Source organism: Procambarus clarkii, chromosome 23, assembly GCF_040958095.1.
Source record: "Procambarus clarkii isolate CNS0578487 chromosome 23, FALCON_Pclarkii_2.0, whole genome shotgun sequence".
Classification (NCBI taxonomy): Eukaryota; Metazoa; Arthropoda; class Malacostraca; order Decapoda; family Cambaridae; genus Procambarus; species Procambarus clarkii.
This window is the reverse complement of record NC_091172.1, coordinates 42627866-42647530: the sequence shown is the minus strand read 5'-3', so window position 1 is coordinate 42647530 and position 19665 is coordinate 42627866. Positions and strand designations below refer to the sequence as shown.

Genomic DNA, 19665 nt, shown 5'->3' with positions numbered 1-19665 from the left:
ACGCCAATATGGCTGGGAACCCAACAAAACTCAACCGACTTAAATTTACTGTGAACGAGAAACAGCCAATGCTGGATCTCGACAACTACCGGATGAACTGGATTAAAGCACCCGAGAGCCATGAGGGCACTACGAGAGTCAACAACAACCACAAAGGAAGACTGACAACGAGAAAGCAGGAGACGAAGAGCATAGAGAATAGCATAAAGTTCCGCTGTAAAGATGCTAGTCTCCGGAGGCAAGCGACACATATAAGTGCGATCAGGAAAAACAACAGAGTAGCCAACACCGTCCGCTGACTTAGACCCATCGGTGAAGACAGAAACGGAGCGGGAGTGAGAAGAAAAGTGCTCGAGGAAAAGGCGTTTTAGAACTGTAGGAGGGGTAAAAGCTTTAGTGATACGAGTCAAGGATGTACAAAACCGCGGAAGAGGGACCCTCCACGGGGGCAAAGAAGGAACAACACGAGGAGAAACATCAGAAATACGAACGGAAAGAGAATCCTGCAGGCGAGATAACCGGACAGAAAGAGGGAGGTGGTGAAGAGGAACAGGAACCGCAGGAGGGGTAAAAGTTAAAGCACGACAGAGACGAGAGGAAGGATGTTGCAAGGACCGCGCAAGATAGCGAAGACAGTAGCGATCACGGCGGTCCTGGAGAGACAGGAAGCCAGTGTCAACATACAAGCTAAGGACGGGAGTCGAACGAAAGGCACCAGAACTGAGGCGCAACCCAGTATGGTGCAAAGCATCAAGACGGCGAAGAGTAGAAGGAGAAGCAGACGAGTAAGCAGGGCAACCATAATCGAGCTTAGACAGGACGAGAGAGGAATGTAAAGCAAGGAGAGTGCGCCTATCTGCCCCCCCAAGAAGTATGGGACAAGACCCGAAGGAGGGTAAGGGACTTAGAGCACTCAACACGGAGGTAAGAGATATGGGGAGACCAAGACAAACGAGTGTCAAGGAATAACCCCAAAAGCTTCGCGGAATCTTTGTATTCAAGGGGATGACCATAAAGTGACAAAGAGGGACGAAGAACAACCCGTTTCCGCGTAAAAGTCATGGCACAAGTCTTAGAAGTAGAGAACTTGAAGCCATGACCTGCGGCCCAAGACGACACGGCATCAATCGCAAGTTGAAGCCGGCGTTGAAGGAGAGGCGAATCATCACCCTGACAACAAAGGGTAAGATCATCGACATAGAGAGCGGAGAAGACACCAGAAGGAAGAGAGGAAAGAAGACCATTGAGGGCAACCAGAAAAAGAGTAGTGCTCAGAACACTACCCTGGGGCACACCTTCGTATTGCTGAAAAGAGGGAGAGAGAGCGGTACCAAGGCGCACCCGAAAGGAACGACGAGAGAGGAAGCTGCGGAGAAAGAGAGGGAGATGACCACGAAGGCCAAAAGAATGAAGTTGAGATAGGATATGATTACGCCAAGTGGTGTCGTAAGCCTTTTCTAGGTCAAAAAGGACGGCAACAACGGAGGTCTTCGCAGCAAAAGCAGTACGTATATAGACCTCCAAGTTCACCAGGACATCTGTCGTGCTGCGGCACTTGCGGAAACCAAATTGAGAAGGGGAGAGGAGGTGATGGTGTTCCAGGAACCACATCAGACGAACGTTAACCATACGTTCAAAGAGTTTGCAGACACAACTTGTGAGAGCAATAGGGCGAAAGTCCTTAGGGGAAGTACCCAGAGACCCCGGTTTGCGAACAGGGAGGACAACGGCATCGAGCCAGTCCTCAGGGACTGACGACGACTCCCAAATCCGATTATACAGACTCAGTAAATACTGAGACGTGCTCGGAGGGAGATGGCGAAGCATCTCATAATGAATACCATCGGAGCCCGCCGCCGTAGAACCGCAGAGGGCCAGGGCAGAACGAAGTTCAGAGAGAGAGAAGGGATCATTATAGGGAAGCTGAAGATGAGTGCAGAAATCTAAAGGACGAGACTCAAGGACAGGTTTACGAAGAAGGAAAGATTGGGGAAGATGAAGACCAGAGCTAACAGAAGAAAAGTGGGAACCCAGTTCGGAAGCGACCTGCAACGGGTCCGCCACAAGAGTATCATGGAGGTGAAGGACCGGTGAAACATCGGGAACGAACTTACCCGCTATCTTGCGGATACGCTTCCAGATCTGGGCCAGAGGGGTTTCGGACGTAATTGTCGAGACATAAGATGCCCAACAGTCACGTTTAGCCGTACGGATGGCCCTACGGGCCACCGCACTCGCTTTCCGAAAGAAAAGAAAAGAATCGGTCGTCTGCCTACGGCGGTGCTTCTTCCAGGCTGCACGCTTACAGCGGACAGCCCGAGCACAGTCCGCATTCCACCAGGGAACGCACTTCCGTGGACCCCGAGAGGAAGAGCGAGGAATAGAGCGGAGGGCAGCGTCGAAGACAGTGTCATGAAAAAGGAGGAGAGCGCGAGAGAGGGGCAGAAGGGAGAGGTCAGAGAGAGTAGCACTGAGGGAAAATAGGGTGCAGTCCGCCTTAGCAAACTACCACCTAGGGAAAGAGAGGGAAGGGCGAAAAGAGAAAAAGGAAACAAGGATGGGGAAATGATCACTTCCATGGAGGTCATCAAGAACCTGCCATGTGAAATCTAAGTAAAGAGAAGAAGAGCAGAGAGAAAGATCAAGACAAGAAAGGGTACGAGTTCGAGAGTCCAAATGAGTGGGCTCACCAGAATTCAGAAGAGACAGGGAAGAAGAGAGGAGAAACGGCTCAAGGAGGCGACCCCGGGTATTCGTCAGAACGTCACCCCAAAGAGAATGACGACAATTGAAGTCACCCAGCAGGAGCACAGGCTCCGGCAAGGAGTCTAGGAGGTGTTTCAAATCAGGAAGAGAGAGCAGGACACTCGGGGGGAGATAAATGGAACAAACTGTGTACCATTTCCCCACAAAGATACGAGCAGCAGAACAATGGAGAGGCGAAGGAAAAAGTAAAGGAACAAAGGGAACATCAGCCCGAATCAAGAAAGCAGAAGAATTAGAAGCCCCAGCAATGGCTGGCGGGGGGGGAGAGAAAGGAATAGCCACGAAAACGACCAGGACGAGCACCAAGCATCGGCTCCTGGAGACAGACACAAAGGGGCGAAAACCGCGAAACCAGAAGTTGGAGTTCGAGGAAATTGGCGTAATAACCTCGAACGTTCCATTGAAGAATGGACAACGACGAGAAGAGAAAGGACAAAAACAGAGAACAAGGAAGAAACAGGCGAAAGACCAACAGAGCACGTTAAAGAATATCAGGGTCGGGATCAGGGTCAACAAAGTCAGGGTTAGGGGGCATGGGTAAACTGAGCAAAGACGGAGGGAAGGAAACGGGAGAACAGATCAGAGGTGGGCAGGCAGGGTCCGGAGGAGGAGGAGGAGGAGGAGACAACGGAGAGGAGCAGTCAAGGACAGCAGCAGGAAGAGGGGGAGTAGAAAGAGAGGAGCGCACCCCAGCAAGAGCAGCAACCGAAAGGGAAGCAGGGGCCAAAGAAACCTCCATAGCGGGAACAGGGGGCGCAAGCACTGAAACGGGAGTGGAAGGAGCAACAGAGCCAGGAGGAGGAGCTGAGGAAGAAAGCGAAGCCTTCTTACCCGCCGGGGAAGAGGAAGGAGAGGAGCCAGGCTTACGCTTCTGACTTAAAGAGACCGGTGTCCCAGCAACTACGTACCGGGCAACGGATTCCAGTGTCTCAACAGGAGAAGCCGAATGAGAGCACACACGACGGCCGTTAGGAGAGCGATGGACATCCGCCCGCACCGACAGGCGGTGGGGAGAGCCGATAGATGGAGGAAGAGGATGGGAAGGAGGATCGGAGGGGGACGAGGAAGGAGACACAGAAGACACGACAGACCGGGTAGAAGGAAGGGGAATCCCAGACAGAGGACCAGGAGGAGGATCCTTCGGGAGAGAACCCAAAGGGACAGAGGAGGGGGCAGTGGGCGCAGCAGGGTCCAAGGCCTGGAAACGGTTGTGAGTCTGAGGAAGGCGGGAAGGACGAGGAGAGGAAGAGCGCAACACGCGAGCATAAGAGATATTAGCATAAGGCGGGAGCCGGCGAACCTGGCGCCTCGCCTCAGGAAAAGATAAACGCTCCCGGTGCTTCAAGTTGAGGACGGCTGCCTCAAGCTTGTAATGGACACACGCACGGGAGAAGGTAGGATGGGCCTCACCGCAGTTGAGGCAACGAGCCTGGGGAGAAGCGCACTCCGACTTAGAGTGACCTTCGCCACCACACAAAGGACAGAGAGAGACAGTCCCGGAGCAGCGGAGGGCACCATGCCCAAACCTCCAGCACTTGTTGCAGAGCCGAGGAGAAGGAATGTACTCCTGGACAGAGCACCTGGCACCAGCAAGAATGACAGAGGGTGGAAGGGTCCTACCATCAAAGGTAATCTTCACAACCCGGAGGGGTTGATGGCGACTACCACGAGGGGGACGAGTAAACGTGTCCACCTGGAGAATAGAATGGCCCTGGGCAGCGAGGATATGTCGAATATCGTCGTGGCAGTCGCGTAGGTCCCGAACACCGGTCGCAACATGGGGCGGGAGCAAAATAGTGCCAACACTGGCATTCAACTGAACGTTCTTCGAGACCCGAACGGGGGTCTCGCCAAGGCAGGATAAGGCAGCCAAGCGGGAAGCAGCATCCTGAGAAGGAGCAGCAACGACACGTGTACCGAGACGAGTGGGGTTAAAAGTAATGGAGGCATCCACGGAATCAATGAGATGTCGATGAAGGGAGAAATCGTCAGGAGGCGCAGAATCAAGAGGGAGGAGATCAAAATATTTGGCCCACGAAGCGGGACCAAACAAGGCTTGATAGGTAGCAGAACTGGAAGGAATCGAGCGAGGGCGGCCGTGACGAGAACGGCGGTGAGAACCCCCAGAGAGAGAGGGGTTAAAAGGCGCAGTAGTTACAACTAGAGAAGGAGCCGCGCCAGGGGACGAGGTAGTCACCACTGGGGGCCTGGGGCTCGACCCAACCACAGAGGAGGGAGGGGAGCCAGGGGAAGGAGTCAGAGAGGCCAAAGGAGGAGCAAGGTCGGGGCCCAATGCAGCGGAGGCTACAGAGCCCGGTCTTCCAATACGGACCGACTCGGGGGCTTGGTCGCCCACCCCACGAGCCTGAAAAGGTAAGCCAGAAGCAGCCGAAACAGGGGTTATCATCTTGACGAAATTACGAATTCACTCACGAATGTGCCCCCACACCCACCATGGAGCCACAATTAGAGGCAGGACACCCAACAAGAAGCTATCGCCGATCTCGTCGGGGCCTCCTAGGGGTGCGTCGTGAGTATACGCCCCACAAACGCCACCTTAAGAAACCGACAGTCCGTCGAGATCGGGTTCAGTGACGAAGTGGGGATTGACAATAAAAGGTTCCCCTCGCTCTCGACGTCGGGTACTGCAGTTCTACGGGTGCAAGAGTATGCCTCCTCAAGCACCCGGGCGTCAAAGTAGAAGAAGTCCAAGGGAAGAACCAGAACGAGCAAAAGGTCGGCAGGAAACGGCAAGCAGATAGGAGAAGAGGGGGGAGAAAAACGAAACAGAAGGAAAAGGAAAAGATGCCCAGCAGAATTGGAGAGGACGGCAGCAGGAGCACAAGGCTAGAAAAGGACAGAGGACTGTCCCAAGGAGCATCACACTCCGGCAGCCGCCCACTAAGCCCCCAGACGGCGACAACGAGCTGAGCGGGGAGGGGGTGGGGACCCATAGCCTCGGAGAAGAAAATAAAAAGTATTCAGAGGAGACCTTGTGGTTTCTCACCGAACGCTAATATTATCTTCTCCTACCACCCCCATTCTTTTGTATGTACACATATATATTTGCTTTATTTGAACTTTGTTACAAAAAAGGAGTTACATATAGGTTACAAAGATGGTTATCATAGGTTGTCGAGTTCCTCCAGCTCCTCAGATGGCGGGCAGGAACCCTGGATGCAGTGCGCATTTCCCCTCTGTATCGCCACGCTGAGGCGCTGGAAAAGAAAGCTGGCAGCTCTAGGGTCCCTTGTTTCAATGAGCCTAGAACCCAGTTCCTTCAAAAAACTGGTAGCACTTTTACCCCAGGAGCCGAGTGTCTCAGAAGCAATGGGGACAAAATTGTAGTGGTGATCCAGTTCTCTATACTTACGGGATTTGGCTGCTTCCCTGTGGGTGGCAGCGCCACCTGGTTGTGCAACACTGAGGTCAATGTAGGTGTTAGCCAGGGTTGATACGCACGTGTAGTCTCATACCAACTGCTTGCCATTCTTCCAAGGGTTCACTGTGATACCATCCGGGCAACCAATATGAGCATCAGAGTTACGGGGCGTTAGGTAACGGGGCTCTCTTTCAGCTGGGCATCCAGCTGTGGTGAGGCTCCTCTTGATGATGTCATTAACTTCACTGTGCCTCGAGTGCCATCCCCCTGTGCTTTGGCAGAGTAGGCCATGGTGGCCGTACCTATCAGCCACCACCTCGCCGCAAATACACCTATATCTGGTGTGGATTGGGGCAGCAAGGCGGAGGGCCGCAGCAATTCTGAGGGCGTGTGGTGTGAGACGCGTGCCAGTGGCCGACATTGGGGTTGCTAACAGGAAATCCCCTGCATGTGAGGCTGCTACTGCTGTGAGGCGAGCAATGTCGTGTTGTGTTGTCGCCGCACCCAGGCACTCTGCAGCAACTTGGTCTACAATGGAGCCATCCCAGCTGGATTGCTTGTGGGCTTTTGGGGATGGTGGTTGTGGTGATGGCCCTGCACGAGAGGCCCACTCTGTGGCACAGCGTGTAAAATTGAGATCATGTACACCTGCCAGCTGATGTAAGTGTATATATATATATATATATATATATATATATATATATATATATATATATATATATATATATATATACTAGCAGTACCCACCACGCGTTAATGTGGCTCAGTCTGGGTAAGTGGGAAAGAAAGAAAAAGGAAAGCGCAACTTTCTAATATGTTTAATTTTACAATGTTTGTGGGTATACAATATTTTTTGTTGTTCCGTTATCTGTAGAAATATAGAAACTGTCTGGTTTGCCAACTCTAGAACACATGAAATATAATTTTCTATGTGAGAAGCAATCCGTGTCTAAATATAAACTGCACAATTCTGAAGATTGGCCCTAAGCTTTGTTGATGGTGATTGCAAACGCCAATCGAATTGGAAATTACAATATCTTAAATTGAAATGGCATATCTGTTGGAATCATAAGAATGCGAGGAATAAGGACATCTCCACTTGTGAAAAGTCCTGTCAAGATTGTTGCTTCTACGACGTCGCTGATCAATTTTTTACAGCAAGCCGCGTGGCGTTGCGAAGTTTTGGCTGGTTGATATTTCGCAACATGATAATTGGCACGCCGATTTTCAATTGAAAAAAATTTCAAAGCAATCGGAAAAGAACTTTCAGAGTTTACAGCATGTGTTGCTCTTCCATCCTACAGATGGTGCTGATTTTCCAAAAAATCCTATTTTTCCTATCACTGGTAAAGCATGTATAGTAGGTAAATAAAAACGCTCCTCTATTCGAATGCAACGTTGCGTCAAAATTTCAAAGCAATCGGTAAAGAGGATTCGAAGATTTCCCTCACATGAAAAACACATTAAAATTAAAGTTTTAAAGCGGATTAAGGCGCCCTGTAGTTACCAGTTGCGTTGCTCCTGGGAGTATGGGTTCGAGTCACTTCTGGGGTGTGAGTTTTCAGTCGCATATAGTCCTGGGGACCATTCAGGCTTGTTCGCATTTGTGTTCCTCACGTGTGCCCCAAAGAATGAGGTGATTTGGTGAAATGCTATGCCCAAGATTACCATCCGAGTTGCCGGCGCGGAAGTGGTTCAAATAGCTTCGGCTATCACTTTCTTTTGTCCGGCCGTGATGGTCAAGCGGATTAAGGCACCTTGTAGTTACCAGTTGCGTTGCTCCTGGGAGTATGGGTTCGAGTCACTTCTGGGGTGTGAGTTTTCAGTCGCATATAGTCCTGGGGACCATTCAGGCTTGTTCGCATTTGTGTTCCTCACGTGTGCCCCAAAGAATGAGGTGATTTGGTGAAATGCTATGCCCAAGATTACCATCCGAGTTGCCGGCGGGGAAGTGGTTCAAATAGCTTCGGCTATCACTTCCTTTTGTCCGGCCGTGATGGTCAAGCGGATTAAGGCGCCCTGTAGTTACCAGTTGTGTTGCTCCTGGGAGTATGGGTTCGAGTCACTTCGGGGGTGTGAGTTTTCAGTCGCATATAGTCCTGGGGACCATTCAGGCTTGTTCGCATTTGTGTTCCTCACGTGTGCCCCAAAGAATGAGGTGATTTGGTGAAATGCTATGCCCAAGATTACCATCCGAATTGCCGGCGGGGAATTGGCTCAAATACCTTCGGCTATCACTTCCTTTTGTCCGGCCGTGATGGTCAAGTGGATTAAGGCGCCCTGTAGTTACCAGTTGCGTTGCTCCTGGGAGTATGGGTTCGAGTCACTTCTGGGGTGTGAGTTTTCAGTCGCATATAGTCCTGGGGACCATTCAGGCTTGTTCGCATTTGTGTTCCTCACGTGTGCCCCAAAGAATGAGGTGATTTGGTGAAATGCTATGCCCAAGATTACCATCCGAGTTGCCGGCGGGGAAGTGGTTCAAATAGCTTCGGCTATCACTTCCTTTTGTCCGGCCGTGATGGTCAAGCGGATTAAGGCACCCTGTAGTTACCAGTTGCGTTGCTCCTGGGAGTATGGGTTCGAGTCACTTCTGGGGTGTGAGTTTTCAGTCGCATATAGTCCTGGGGACCATTCAGGCTTGTTCGCATTTGTGTTCCTCACGTGTGCCCCAAAGAATGAGGTGATTTGGTGAAATGCTATGCCCAAGATTACCATCCGAGTTGCTGGCGGGGAAGTGGTTCAAATACCTTCGGCTATCACTTCCTTTTGTCCGGCCGTGATGGTCAAGCGGATTAAGGCGCCCTGTAGTTACCAGTTGCGTTGCTCCTGGGAGTATGGGTTCGAGTCACTTCTGGGGTGTGAGTTTTCAGTCTATATATATATATATATATATATATATATATATATATATATATATATATATATATATATATATATATATATATGTATATTGTTAAATATGACCGAAAAAGCAAGATTAATAATTCTAACACGAATTTTCTCTATGTTTCTTATATTTCTTTTCACTGTTGATGGTAACTGAAAAATCAATTCTCCATAATTCATTTTTTTTTCTAGTCTGATGCGACACTTGAACGCGTTTCGTAAAACATATTACATTTTCAAAGACTTTAGTTTACACACACACAACTGTAACTGAACAAAGTTCAAACAGCTTCGATTTTATATCTGCATTTGGGTGAGGTGATATGTTACAACAGTTTTGGATGAGGTGAAAACAAACTTTCAACACAAGACAGAACACGAAACAATGGGTATAATATTTTATAAGTTAACGGGAAGAATGAAAGTAACTGCAAAGGGCCTATTGGCCCATATTTCTTGATGTTTCTATATTGGTGCGGAGTCTTGAAGTGGGTAGGATATAGTTGTGCATTAATTAGCTGTTGATTGCTGGTGTCGACTTCTTAATGTGTAGTGCCTTGCAGATATCAAGCCGCCTGCTATTGCTGTATCTATCGATGATTTCTGTGTTTTTTGTTAAGACTTCTCTGGTGATGGACTGGGTGTGGGAAGAGATTATATGTTCTCTTTTAAAGCGTTCTGCTTTGTGTCTGGAGAGTTTCTCATGAGTAGGTTGGCCGTTTTTTTGGTTTTATAGTAAATCGTCAATTGTTACTTCTGATTTTTGTCTGTAGGGATAACGTTTCTATTAACAATATCTTTCAGGACCCCTTCCTCCGTTTTATGAGCTGTGGAAAAGAGGTTCCTGTAAAATAGTCTAATAGGGGGTACAGGTGTTGTGTTTGTTGTCTCCTCAGTGGTTGCATGGCGTTTAACCTTCCTTCTTATGATGTCTTCAACGAAACCATTGGAGAAGCCTTTGTTAACTAGGACCTGCCTTACGCTGCAGAGTTCTTCATCGACTTGCTTCCATCCTGAGCTGTGGCTGAGAGCACGGTCGACGTAAGCATTAACAACACTCCTCTTGTACCTGTCAGGGCAGTCACTGTTGGCATTGAGGCACATTCCTATGTTTGTTTCCTTAGTGTAGACTGCAGTGTGGAAACCTCCATGACATGTCCATACTCGTATCCAGGATTATATTCCCCAATAATTTTTGGCAGGTGGTGTCCGGATCTGTGAACGCCAAGAAATCCGGACTCCACCTGCCAAAGATTATTGGGGAATATAAACCTGGATACGCGTATGGAAATGTCAAGACACATAAGCCTGGAAACCTACTTCGGCCAATCATCAGCCAGATACCCACACCCACGTACAGACTGGCGAAACGACTCAACGGCTTGCTGACTCCTTATGTCACTTGCGCCTTCAGCCTGAAGTCTCCAAAGGAATTTGTTGACTTACTGCGGGAAACACGGGCCACAGGAATAAGAGCCTCATTGGACGTAGAATCACTGTTTACCAACGTACCTGTGGATGAAACAATCGGGATGATAGCGGACAGAGTGTATCGTGATCCGTCCTCTACTCCTCTTGAGATACCAGAAAACATTCTAAGGAAACTACTCCAAGCTTGATGGGGTCGCCATGGGTTCTCCCTTAAGTGTCCTGTTTGCAAACTTCTACTTGAGTACCATTGAGCAAAAAGTCTTAGTCAACATGAACTTGAAACCGGCCATATACTGCAGGTATGTTGACGACATTTTTACTCAGGTACCTGATGTCAAACATCTGCAGGAGCTGAAGGAGGCATTTGAGCAGAATTGTGTGTTGTGTTTCACTTACGAGATGGAGAAAGATGGGAAGCTGCCCTTTCTAGATGTAACAGTCATGGAAAAGAGTGGAGGTTTCCACACTGCAGTCTACACTAAGGAAACAAACATAGAAATGTACCTAAATGCCAACAGTGACTGCCCAGACAGGTACAAGAGGAGTGTTGTTAACGCTTATGTCGACCGTGCTCTCAGCCACAGCTCAGGATGGAAGCAAGCCGACGAAGAACTCTTTAGGGTAAGGCAGGTCCTATTCAACAACAGCTTCTCCAATGGTTTCATTGAAGACATCATAAGAAGGAAAGTGAAACGCCATGCAACCTCTGAAGAGACAACTAACACAACACCTGTACCCCCTATTAGACTATTTTACAGGAACTTCTTTTCCATAGCTCATAAAACAGAGGAAAGGGTCCTGAAAGATATTGTTAATAGAAACGTTATCCCTACAGACAAAAATCAGAGGATACAACTGACGATTTTCTATAAAACCAGAAAAACGGCCAGCCTACTCATGAGAAACTCTCCAGACACTAAACAAACGCTTTATAAGAGACTAACGTCGTCTATGCCTTCAAATGCCCTCTTGGGGACTGTAAGCTCCAAAAAACCCAGTATATAGGCAAGACAACATCTCTTTCTAGGCGTTTAACGATGCATAAGCAACAGGGCTCCATTAAGGAACATATAATCTCTTCCCACAACCAAACCATCGCCAGAGAAATCCTAGTAAACAACACAGAAATCATCGATAGATACAGCGATGGCAGGCGGCTTGACGTTTGCGAGGCACTACACATCAAGAAGTCAACACCAGCAATCAAAAGCCAATTAATGCACAACTATATTCTACCCACCTCAAGACTCCGCTCCAATATAGAAGCATCAAGAAATATGGACCAATAGGCTTTCTACAAACACTTCTATTCAATACCCATTCTTTCGTGTTCTGTCTTGTGTTGATGAAATTAGAACATTCAGGTTCAGGTATAAGTTTTCCCTTAACACTCTACCTCTATCCAATTGACTTTGTTACCAGAGTAATGTTCTCATATCATTTACTGTCAAAAGGTAAACTTTTGCGTTTTTGTGTTCAACAGGAAGTAAGGACGGTGGTGCCAAACTATGGCAATACGTGTGATGCAGTGGTGTACATCTATCGTGTTGTGAGGAACTAGGTCCCAGCCAACAGCTGCGACGTTTACTGTGTTCCTCAAGACTAACTTCAATACTATATTCAGTAATTGTTTCAAGCAACTTCCCCACTATGGACATTTAACTAACTGGTCGATAGGTGGTGGATGTGACCTTCATCCAACTGTACCAGAAGTATCACCACGTTGTCAGAGGCCAGGTCACAGACCGAGCCGCAAGGACAGTGATCCCCGGAATCCCAGTAGTCACGTTTGCAGCCCTCCATGATTCAGGCGGCCTGCATGCCACTAGTGACTTATTAATATTTGACTGGGCTTACTATGCTAATGTCAAACCTTTTCTGAATGTTTATAAATACTCCAACTGGTACTGGAGTTCCTGTTTTTCTTGTGAGTTTAAAAATATTCTGAGTTATGTTTAACTTTGTAAGTTATATTTTTGGTTTATAGATATCCTGAGTTATGCTTAACTTTTTCAGTTACATCTTTTTTGCTTATAGAAATCCTGAGTTATGCCTAACTTTGCCAGTTATATCTTTTTCAATGCATCTGCAAATTTATTGAATCAAATCTTCAACTGTAAAGACTAAAATAAAAAAAATCAATTTATTTTTGCCTCCATTACACCTTTATGATATCTTAAGGCTATATTTTATTTTAGGAAAACTCTATATGAATGGAATAAAAACCATCAGAGTTCTCATTTCCACATTCAGAGAGTTTAGTACAAATTTTAAATTTATGTTCATTATCACATGATTTAGTTAAACAAGTAGGAACAGTTGGCTCATGAATCGAATATATAACGCAGGTACAAATGTTGTATGTTGAATCTAGAGAATGGAATAATGTAGCGAGAGGTTGAGTGCGCCCAGTTGATCTCGCCGAAATCCTTCCCCAGTCGTATGTAATAAGCTCAACGAATATCTTGAACGCCAACGGATTTCTACTTCGTATATTATGTCAAAAGAACATTTACAATGTGTCAAAAAGAACAACATATACAATTTAATCGTAATCACACGATGAAATCATGTAAATAACTATTATTCCCAGCGACACCAGGATGTGGCGTTATCAGTAATTATCCCAAGTATCACCAGGGTGTGGTGTTTTCAACCATTATTCCCAGTATCACCAGGGTGTGGTGTTATCAACCATTGTTCCCAGTATCACCAGGATGTAGTGTTATCAACCATTGTTCCCAGTATCACCAGGGTGTAGTGTTATCAACCAGTGTTCCCAGTATCACGAGGGTGTGGTTTTATCAACCATTGTTCTCAGTATCACCAGGGTGTGGTGTTATCAACCATTGTTCCCAGTATCACCAGGGTGTGGTGTTATCAACCATTGTCCCAGTATCACCAGGGTGTGGTGTAATCAACCATTGCTCCCTTTATCACTAGGGTGTGGTAAAGGGAACACTCAAGATAGCATTTACGCACAAAGCATTTCCACACTAAATTCATTTACACAGAAAATACAACATTTACACAACAAATATGCCCTTTATGCACAAAATGTATTATTTTCACTCATAATATGCCATTCACACAAAATGTGTCGTTTATAGATATAGTATGTCATATACATACAAAATACACACACAAAAATATACCATTTACACAAATATTACATGAACGCTCAAAGTATAACATTTACACAAAGTATGATATTTGCACAAATAAAGTAATTGTTTTTACATTTAGACAATCAAAATGCGCTTTCACTAAAATTACACAATTTCACAATTTTCACAAAATACCCACACATTCTCTGATAAACCAAAATACTCTTCCACACGTGCACATGAAGATTTATTTTTTTCAGATTACATATATATAACTTACACAATTACTCAATTTTGTATATATATATATATATATATATATATATATATATATATATATATATATATATATATATATATTGGAAGGGAGTACCACCTCTAGCTGGAAGAAGGGGAACCCATAGCCTCGGAGGAAACCACGCATAACGCATTAGAGGGAATGTTTAGATCCCCTCCAATACAGTTTCTGTGTGCATTTCTCCTACCACCCCCTTCCTTTTTTTATTTTTTGTGCTTTATTATGCATATTATTATGCATATATATATATATATATATATATATATATATATATATATATATATATATATATATATCATATGTATAGCACAAAAATACAGTTGCACCAGTTCCACTTCAGCAAATTAAAAACACGACTTGCGTAGATACACTCTTCACACAAAACATTATAAAACATGGACAATTATTACTCAAATTGTGTAATTATTACATATCTTTGCACAATTAATGCAAGCAAACTTGCTATATAATTACATATCTTGTGCATTGACAATCAATGCACAACAGGTGTAAATACACACTTCGTCCACATACATAACATGCGCAATTATTACATAAATTGCACAAATATTTTACATCTTTCATAATTATTATTACACAGCTTGCATAAATACAATCAAATACGTATCCAGTACTAATACGTACAAATACGTAACTGGCCAAAATATGTAAATTCGCAATTATCACAAATACCCAAATCACAAAAATATAATTACAACAAGTACACAATTAATACACAACTTGCACAAAATATAATCAATACACAGCTAGGCGAAATATTAACAATACATAACTAGTGCATATACATTAAATAAACAACTACACAATTCCACAAATACACATACAAAACATGTATAATTAATACACAACTTGCACAAACAATACACAATTTGGATGAATTTAATGAATACATAAGTGCAATCATCATACAGCTTATGCAAAATACATAACATGCACAATTAATACACAAATTGCACATTAAAATAATTGTGCTATATGTACAAATATAATCACACCCAACTTTGTCAAACAATACTCAATTTGCATAAAATTTGTCTAGGTATGATTAGTACGTCATTTACAATATGCTGAGCTTAATCAACTCCCCAAAAGTCAGTATTTCACATATATGAATGGTACATCTGACTTCCTATGAGCTCAGTATAAAACACACATACATTTTCCATCAATGTTTCAACATTATTAGTGCTAAATTATTCATCTGGCGCTTGTTCATTGTGTTTAATACCTTATTAATACCCCCTTGTTACATCCTCTCCTATCATGTCATCCATATTAAATTTAAGCAAACCATCCAACTTACTTATTGGTTCTAGACTTAGTTATGATAGGGCAGGTGGGGGTTAGATGAAGGCAGAAATTTCTAAGAAAATTTAAGCAAATTTACTATAACCCATCAAAATGCATCCTAATAAAATCTAAATTCATATAAATCTATCACAAATTGTACTTATACTACACAAATTTAACCAAATTCAATCTAGTAAAAGGTAAACTAACTAAATATGAGCATCTCATATCCTCACATACAAACCTATGTCACCTCTGTCCATGCTTTACATGATTTGGCTATAGCTCAAACACCCAAATAGGTATTTTTACACTGTTTATGAACGTGCTAGTTCATTACCTCTAAGATATTACATATCCTACCCTACATAACCTCACCTAACCTGGCCTAGCATATTCAAAGCTAGATTTGATTAAAGTTGGCGAAATTTGAACTATCCCACCTAAATTCAACCTAATTTAAGACAATTTCGATAAAATATACCAATAATTTTATGTAACATAGCACAGACAAAGCCCATTTTACCAACATTTTCACCTATTCCAACCTACCCTACACAACCTTACCTAACCTGACCTAGCAGATCCTCAGCTAGATTTGATTAAAGTTGGTGAAATTTAAGTTATCCCACCTAATTTAAGACAATTTCCACCAAATATACCAAAATGTTTTGTATCATAGCAAAGCCAAAGCCCATTTTTAGCCAAGTTTTCACCTATTGCATCCTACCCTAGACAACCTCACCTAACCTAATCTGACCCAACATATCCAAAACTAGATTTCATTAAAGTGGTTATGTGTTAAAGATCTTTGCACAGCTCGGGGAATACCCTTAGCGGTGATGGAATTTTTATTGTCAAGCAAAAGCACACTATACATTTTGGGCTTGAGTGCCACAACTTGAAGGATGTGTTTATCTGATACCTCTGACTTTAACAGCCCTAAAACACCCTTTTTAGAAGGATCATACAAGGGGTGAGTTTCAGGAAAATTACTCGTATCCATCCACAAACTAAGGGGTTCTTTCCCCATCTCATTAAAGACATCTTCAGCTAGTAAGCTGAAAATGAAACTGTCGGTATCACTATGCAGCAGTTGTACCCTATCTGAATAGTGGTTCTTAAGTACCCTGTACCAAAAATGGTACAAACTGTATTTTGCTAGCTCAAGAATCTGGAACCCAATGTAATTAGGATGAGTAATTTTAATGAATGGTCTGGAACTGACAGACAATAATTTATTGTCACCTAAATGCACCATACGTTTAAAGCATGGATTCTTCACCTCTCGTAAAAAGACCCTAGCTGAAGTCACTAGTTTGGTGTCAATGGCATAACGGGCTGGGTTCAGTAGTGTTTTACCAAAAACACTGTTCGTCAGTAATTTGAAGAGTGTTTTCCTATCGTTACTGATGGAGGCATTTCTATTGTTAACGTTTGTGTTAACAAATTCTGCCATAAAATCTGACTGACTGAACTCGTAAATTGCATGTATAGTTTCCACTTCAAGTCCTATCTCAATAAATAGTTGTAAAAGGTGAAGAGATATGAAATAATGTTTCTTGGGGAGATGATCTCCAACCAGTTTAATATTTTTTTTAGGGAGATTTGTAATGTTATTTGTTTCCAGAAGTCCCCTACTAAATGGTGAGATATCCTCTATACTTATCCCCCTATGGTGTAAACAAAGGGGTAGATCGTCTGTTAGTCTAGCTATTTCAGGTCTTGTGTGTTTGGTGTCAATTAAGAGCCAGTACCCTTTGTTAGAAGATAATGGCTGTTCTGTCATTATCTTCCCTCCACTAATGAAGGAGTTCATCTCATCAGATGATAGTCTCCTTAGTCCCCCATAGGGCAATTTCTTAGTAATACAACTCCCGTAGAGGGAGTTGAAATCTAGATAGAGTAAGAATGAAGACCTATCCTCCTGGGGGTTAAAAGATGGATTGACATAGCGGTTGTTAGCTCTGACATAACTCCTAACTGCAGTTGTAAAACCCCCTCGTATGTTTTGTGATAAGAGATTGTGCAACGTCACATCTGCACTTAACTCCAATGATATTTTGCTACTTTTCAGGAAGCAGTCGTAGGAGTATCCTGGGAGGCTACAATAGTGTGTCAATTCTAAAGAATATATATCATTTAGAATTGCCCTGTGGTGTGTAAAAATGTCAGCCAGTAATCCTACATCACACCTCAAATAAATGAGGATGTAGTCTTTTAATGTCCTACACCCTGTAGCCTCCCATACTAATTTAGAATGAATATATTCTTCCAAAGTTATATCTGATTTGTTTAGGGAGCTGTAGAACATTTCAATAGGAGGGAGTGTTGTGTCATTAAAGCAGCTGATTTTTGTGGTATATTCATAAGGGAAAAACTGCTTACCCTTTAAGAGTAGGTGGTGACTCTTTTTGGGTAAACCTTCTATCATTGAGTGAGTGAATGTTAAGGGGCTGGCTGAATCAATGTGGGTCTTTGCTAGGGATGAAAGACTACCTGTAATAAAAGCCAGTGAATAAAGAAATTTAAGCTTCCCTATTTCTACCTTAAGATATTTCGTCCCGTCTCATGAGGATATTGCTCTTAATATTTGAACCCATGGCAAACTCCCTCAAAATTAAGCCCATGTCATAAGACATATTGTGAGCAATTAGGACTAAAGTCTCTAGAGCGTTCTTGTGGCGGAGGTTGCAGTAATTACATTGAGCTCCAATATAATTGAGTTTTTCCCTAAGGTGATCATGATGTTGAACCTTGAAATTGGAGGGTGTAAATACCTCCTCACAAAACTGGTAGTGAGTGTCTCCTAAAATGAACCATATCCTCAAGAGACATGTCTAATTCATAATGGGGGAGAGTGGATCTGATAATTTCCCATTTGGTAGCAACTCGCTGCATGAAATGAGTGACTGTCCCCCCCAAAATAAGTAAATTTATCAATGACAGTGTGGTTCCTATCAACAATTATATAGCTGTATGCTATAGGTCTATGTATGACTGTAACAGAACCTAGACAATCCTCAGTGCTTAGGACACACTCGAAATCAAAATAGCCCACATGGGAAGGGGCGTAACCTTTCCCAGTATTTTTAAAATGGAGTGTGTCCCCAGGCTGAGGGTAAATAATTTTCTGAGTGATGTCGCAGGAAGATGAGTGATTTGTTAGCTCAGACGAATTTTGATATTCTGAGAGACAGTTTCTACAGAAGACTGTCTTTCGTCTGTGGCTGCGAGTAAAGTTCCGTAGGAACTTATCGAACTCTTTAATTAGGGCCAAATGAGATTCCCCCAATAACAATAAAGGAACTATGACCGAGTACTGTCTGCTACCACGAAGACGAAGAGAGACGTGATAGACACCGTCTGTATGTTTGTGTATTTAATACAAAAAAATGGATAGTTTATTTCTATTCTCCAATTTAGAGATATCCTCCCAAGACAGAGGGGAGGATAAATTGTCGTATTTGACCATTTTCCTAATCCTAGAGTGAGACTCTACAAGTCTCCCTATACGTCTCCACTTCCACCCTTGTTGTGATGCCAGAAAAGCAGCAATGCATTGAATAATGCATGTTTTATTGTTACCAGCAGGGTTTGGGTTGAAATCTCATACCGCCCCCTTAGAAAGGGGGGATAAGGGACATAATCCCCCAAAACTGACCTTACACTTGCATTACAGATGACGATATATATATATATATATATATATTATATATAAAATATATATATATATATATATACACAACCCGTTCTCGCAAATTCGTAAAGTCAATATTGACTTATTAACTACGTGCATAGGTGATATACTAAACATAATAGATACCCTTAAAAAGATTCATAGAAAACACCAACCTTACGTAACCTTGTTAGTATCTTAAGATAAGCATCTTATTGCTTCGTAATTACAATTATTACTTAACCTATACCTATTATAGGTTAGGTAATAATTGTAATTACGAAGCAATAAGCTGCTTATCTTAACATACTAAGTAGGTTAGGTAAGGTCGGTGTTTTCTATGAATCTTTTTAAGGGTATCTATTATGTTAAGTATGTCACCTATGCACATATTTAATAAGTCAATATTGACTTATTAAATTTGTGAGAACGGGTTGATATATATAAATAAATATATATATATATATATATATATATATATATATATATATGTAAATAAATAAATATATATATATAAATAAATGTGTATATATCAGGCATTTCCAGGCAACAGGCATTTCCCCTCTGAATCGCAACACTGAGGCGCTGTAACAAGAAACTTTTTGCTCTCTGGTCTTTTGTAGCGCTGATCAATTTGTCCCCCAATTCCTTCAGGAACTTCAATGCACATTTTCCCCACGAACCGAGGGTCTCCGAGCCGATCGGAACAAAGCTGTAGCAGTGTGCTAGACCTCTGTATTTAATAATTTTCTGCGATTCCCTGAAAGAAGCAGCACCACTGCATTCACGTGTGCTGTAGTGGAGG

General features: G+C 43.5%; 1 protein-coding gene across 1 annotated transcript in view; it reads left to right on the top strand.

Annotated features, from left to right (window-relative positions):
* The window catches only part of LOC138367726 (methyltransferase-like protein 27), a 37161-nt gene extending 25018 nt beyond the window's left edge, over positions 1-12143 (top strand). Inside the window, exon 3 of the mRNA XM_069329677.1 lies at positions 11949-12143. Coding sequence (XP_069185778.1) covers positions 11949-12026 — 78 coding nt within the window. The 3' untranslated portion in view covers positions 12027-12143. The remainder of the gene's footprint in view (positions 1-11948) is intronic.
* Positions 12144-19665: the final 7522 nt, after the last annotated feature.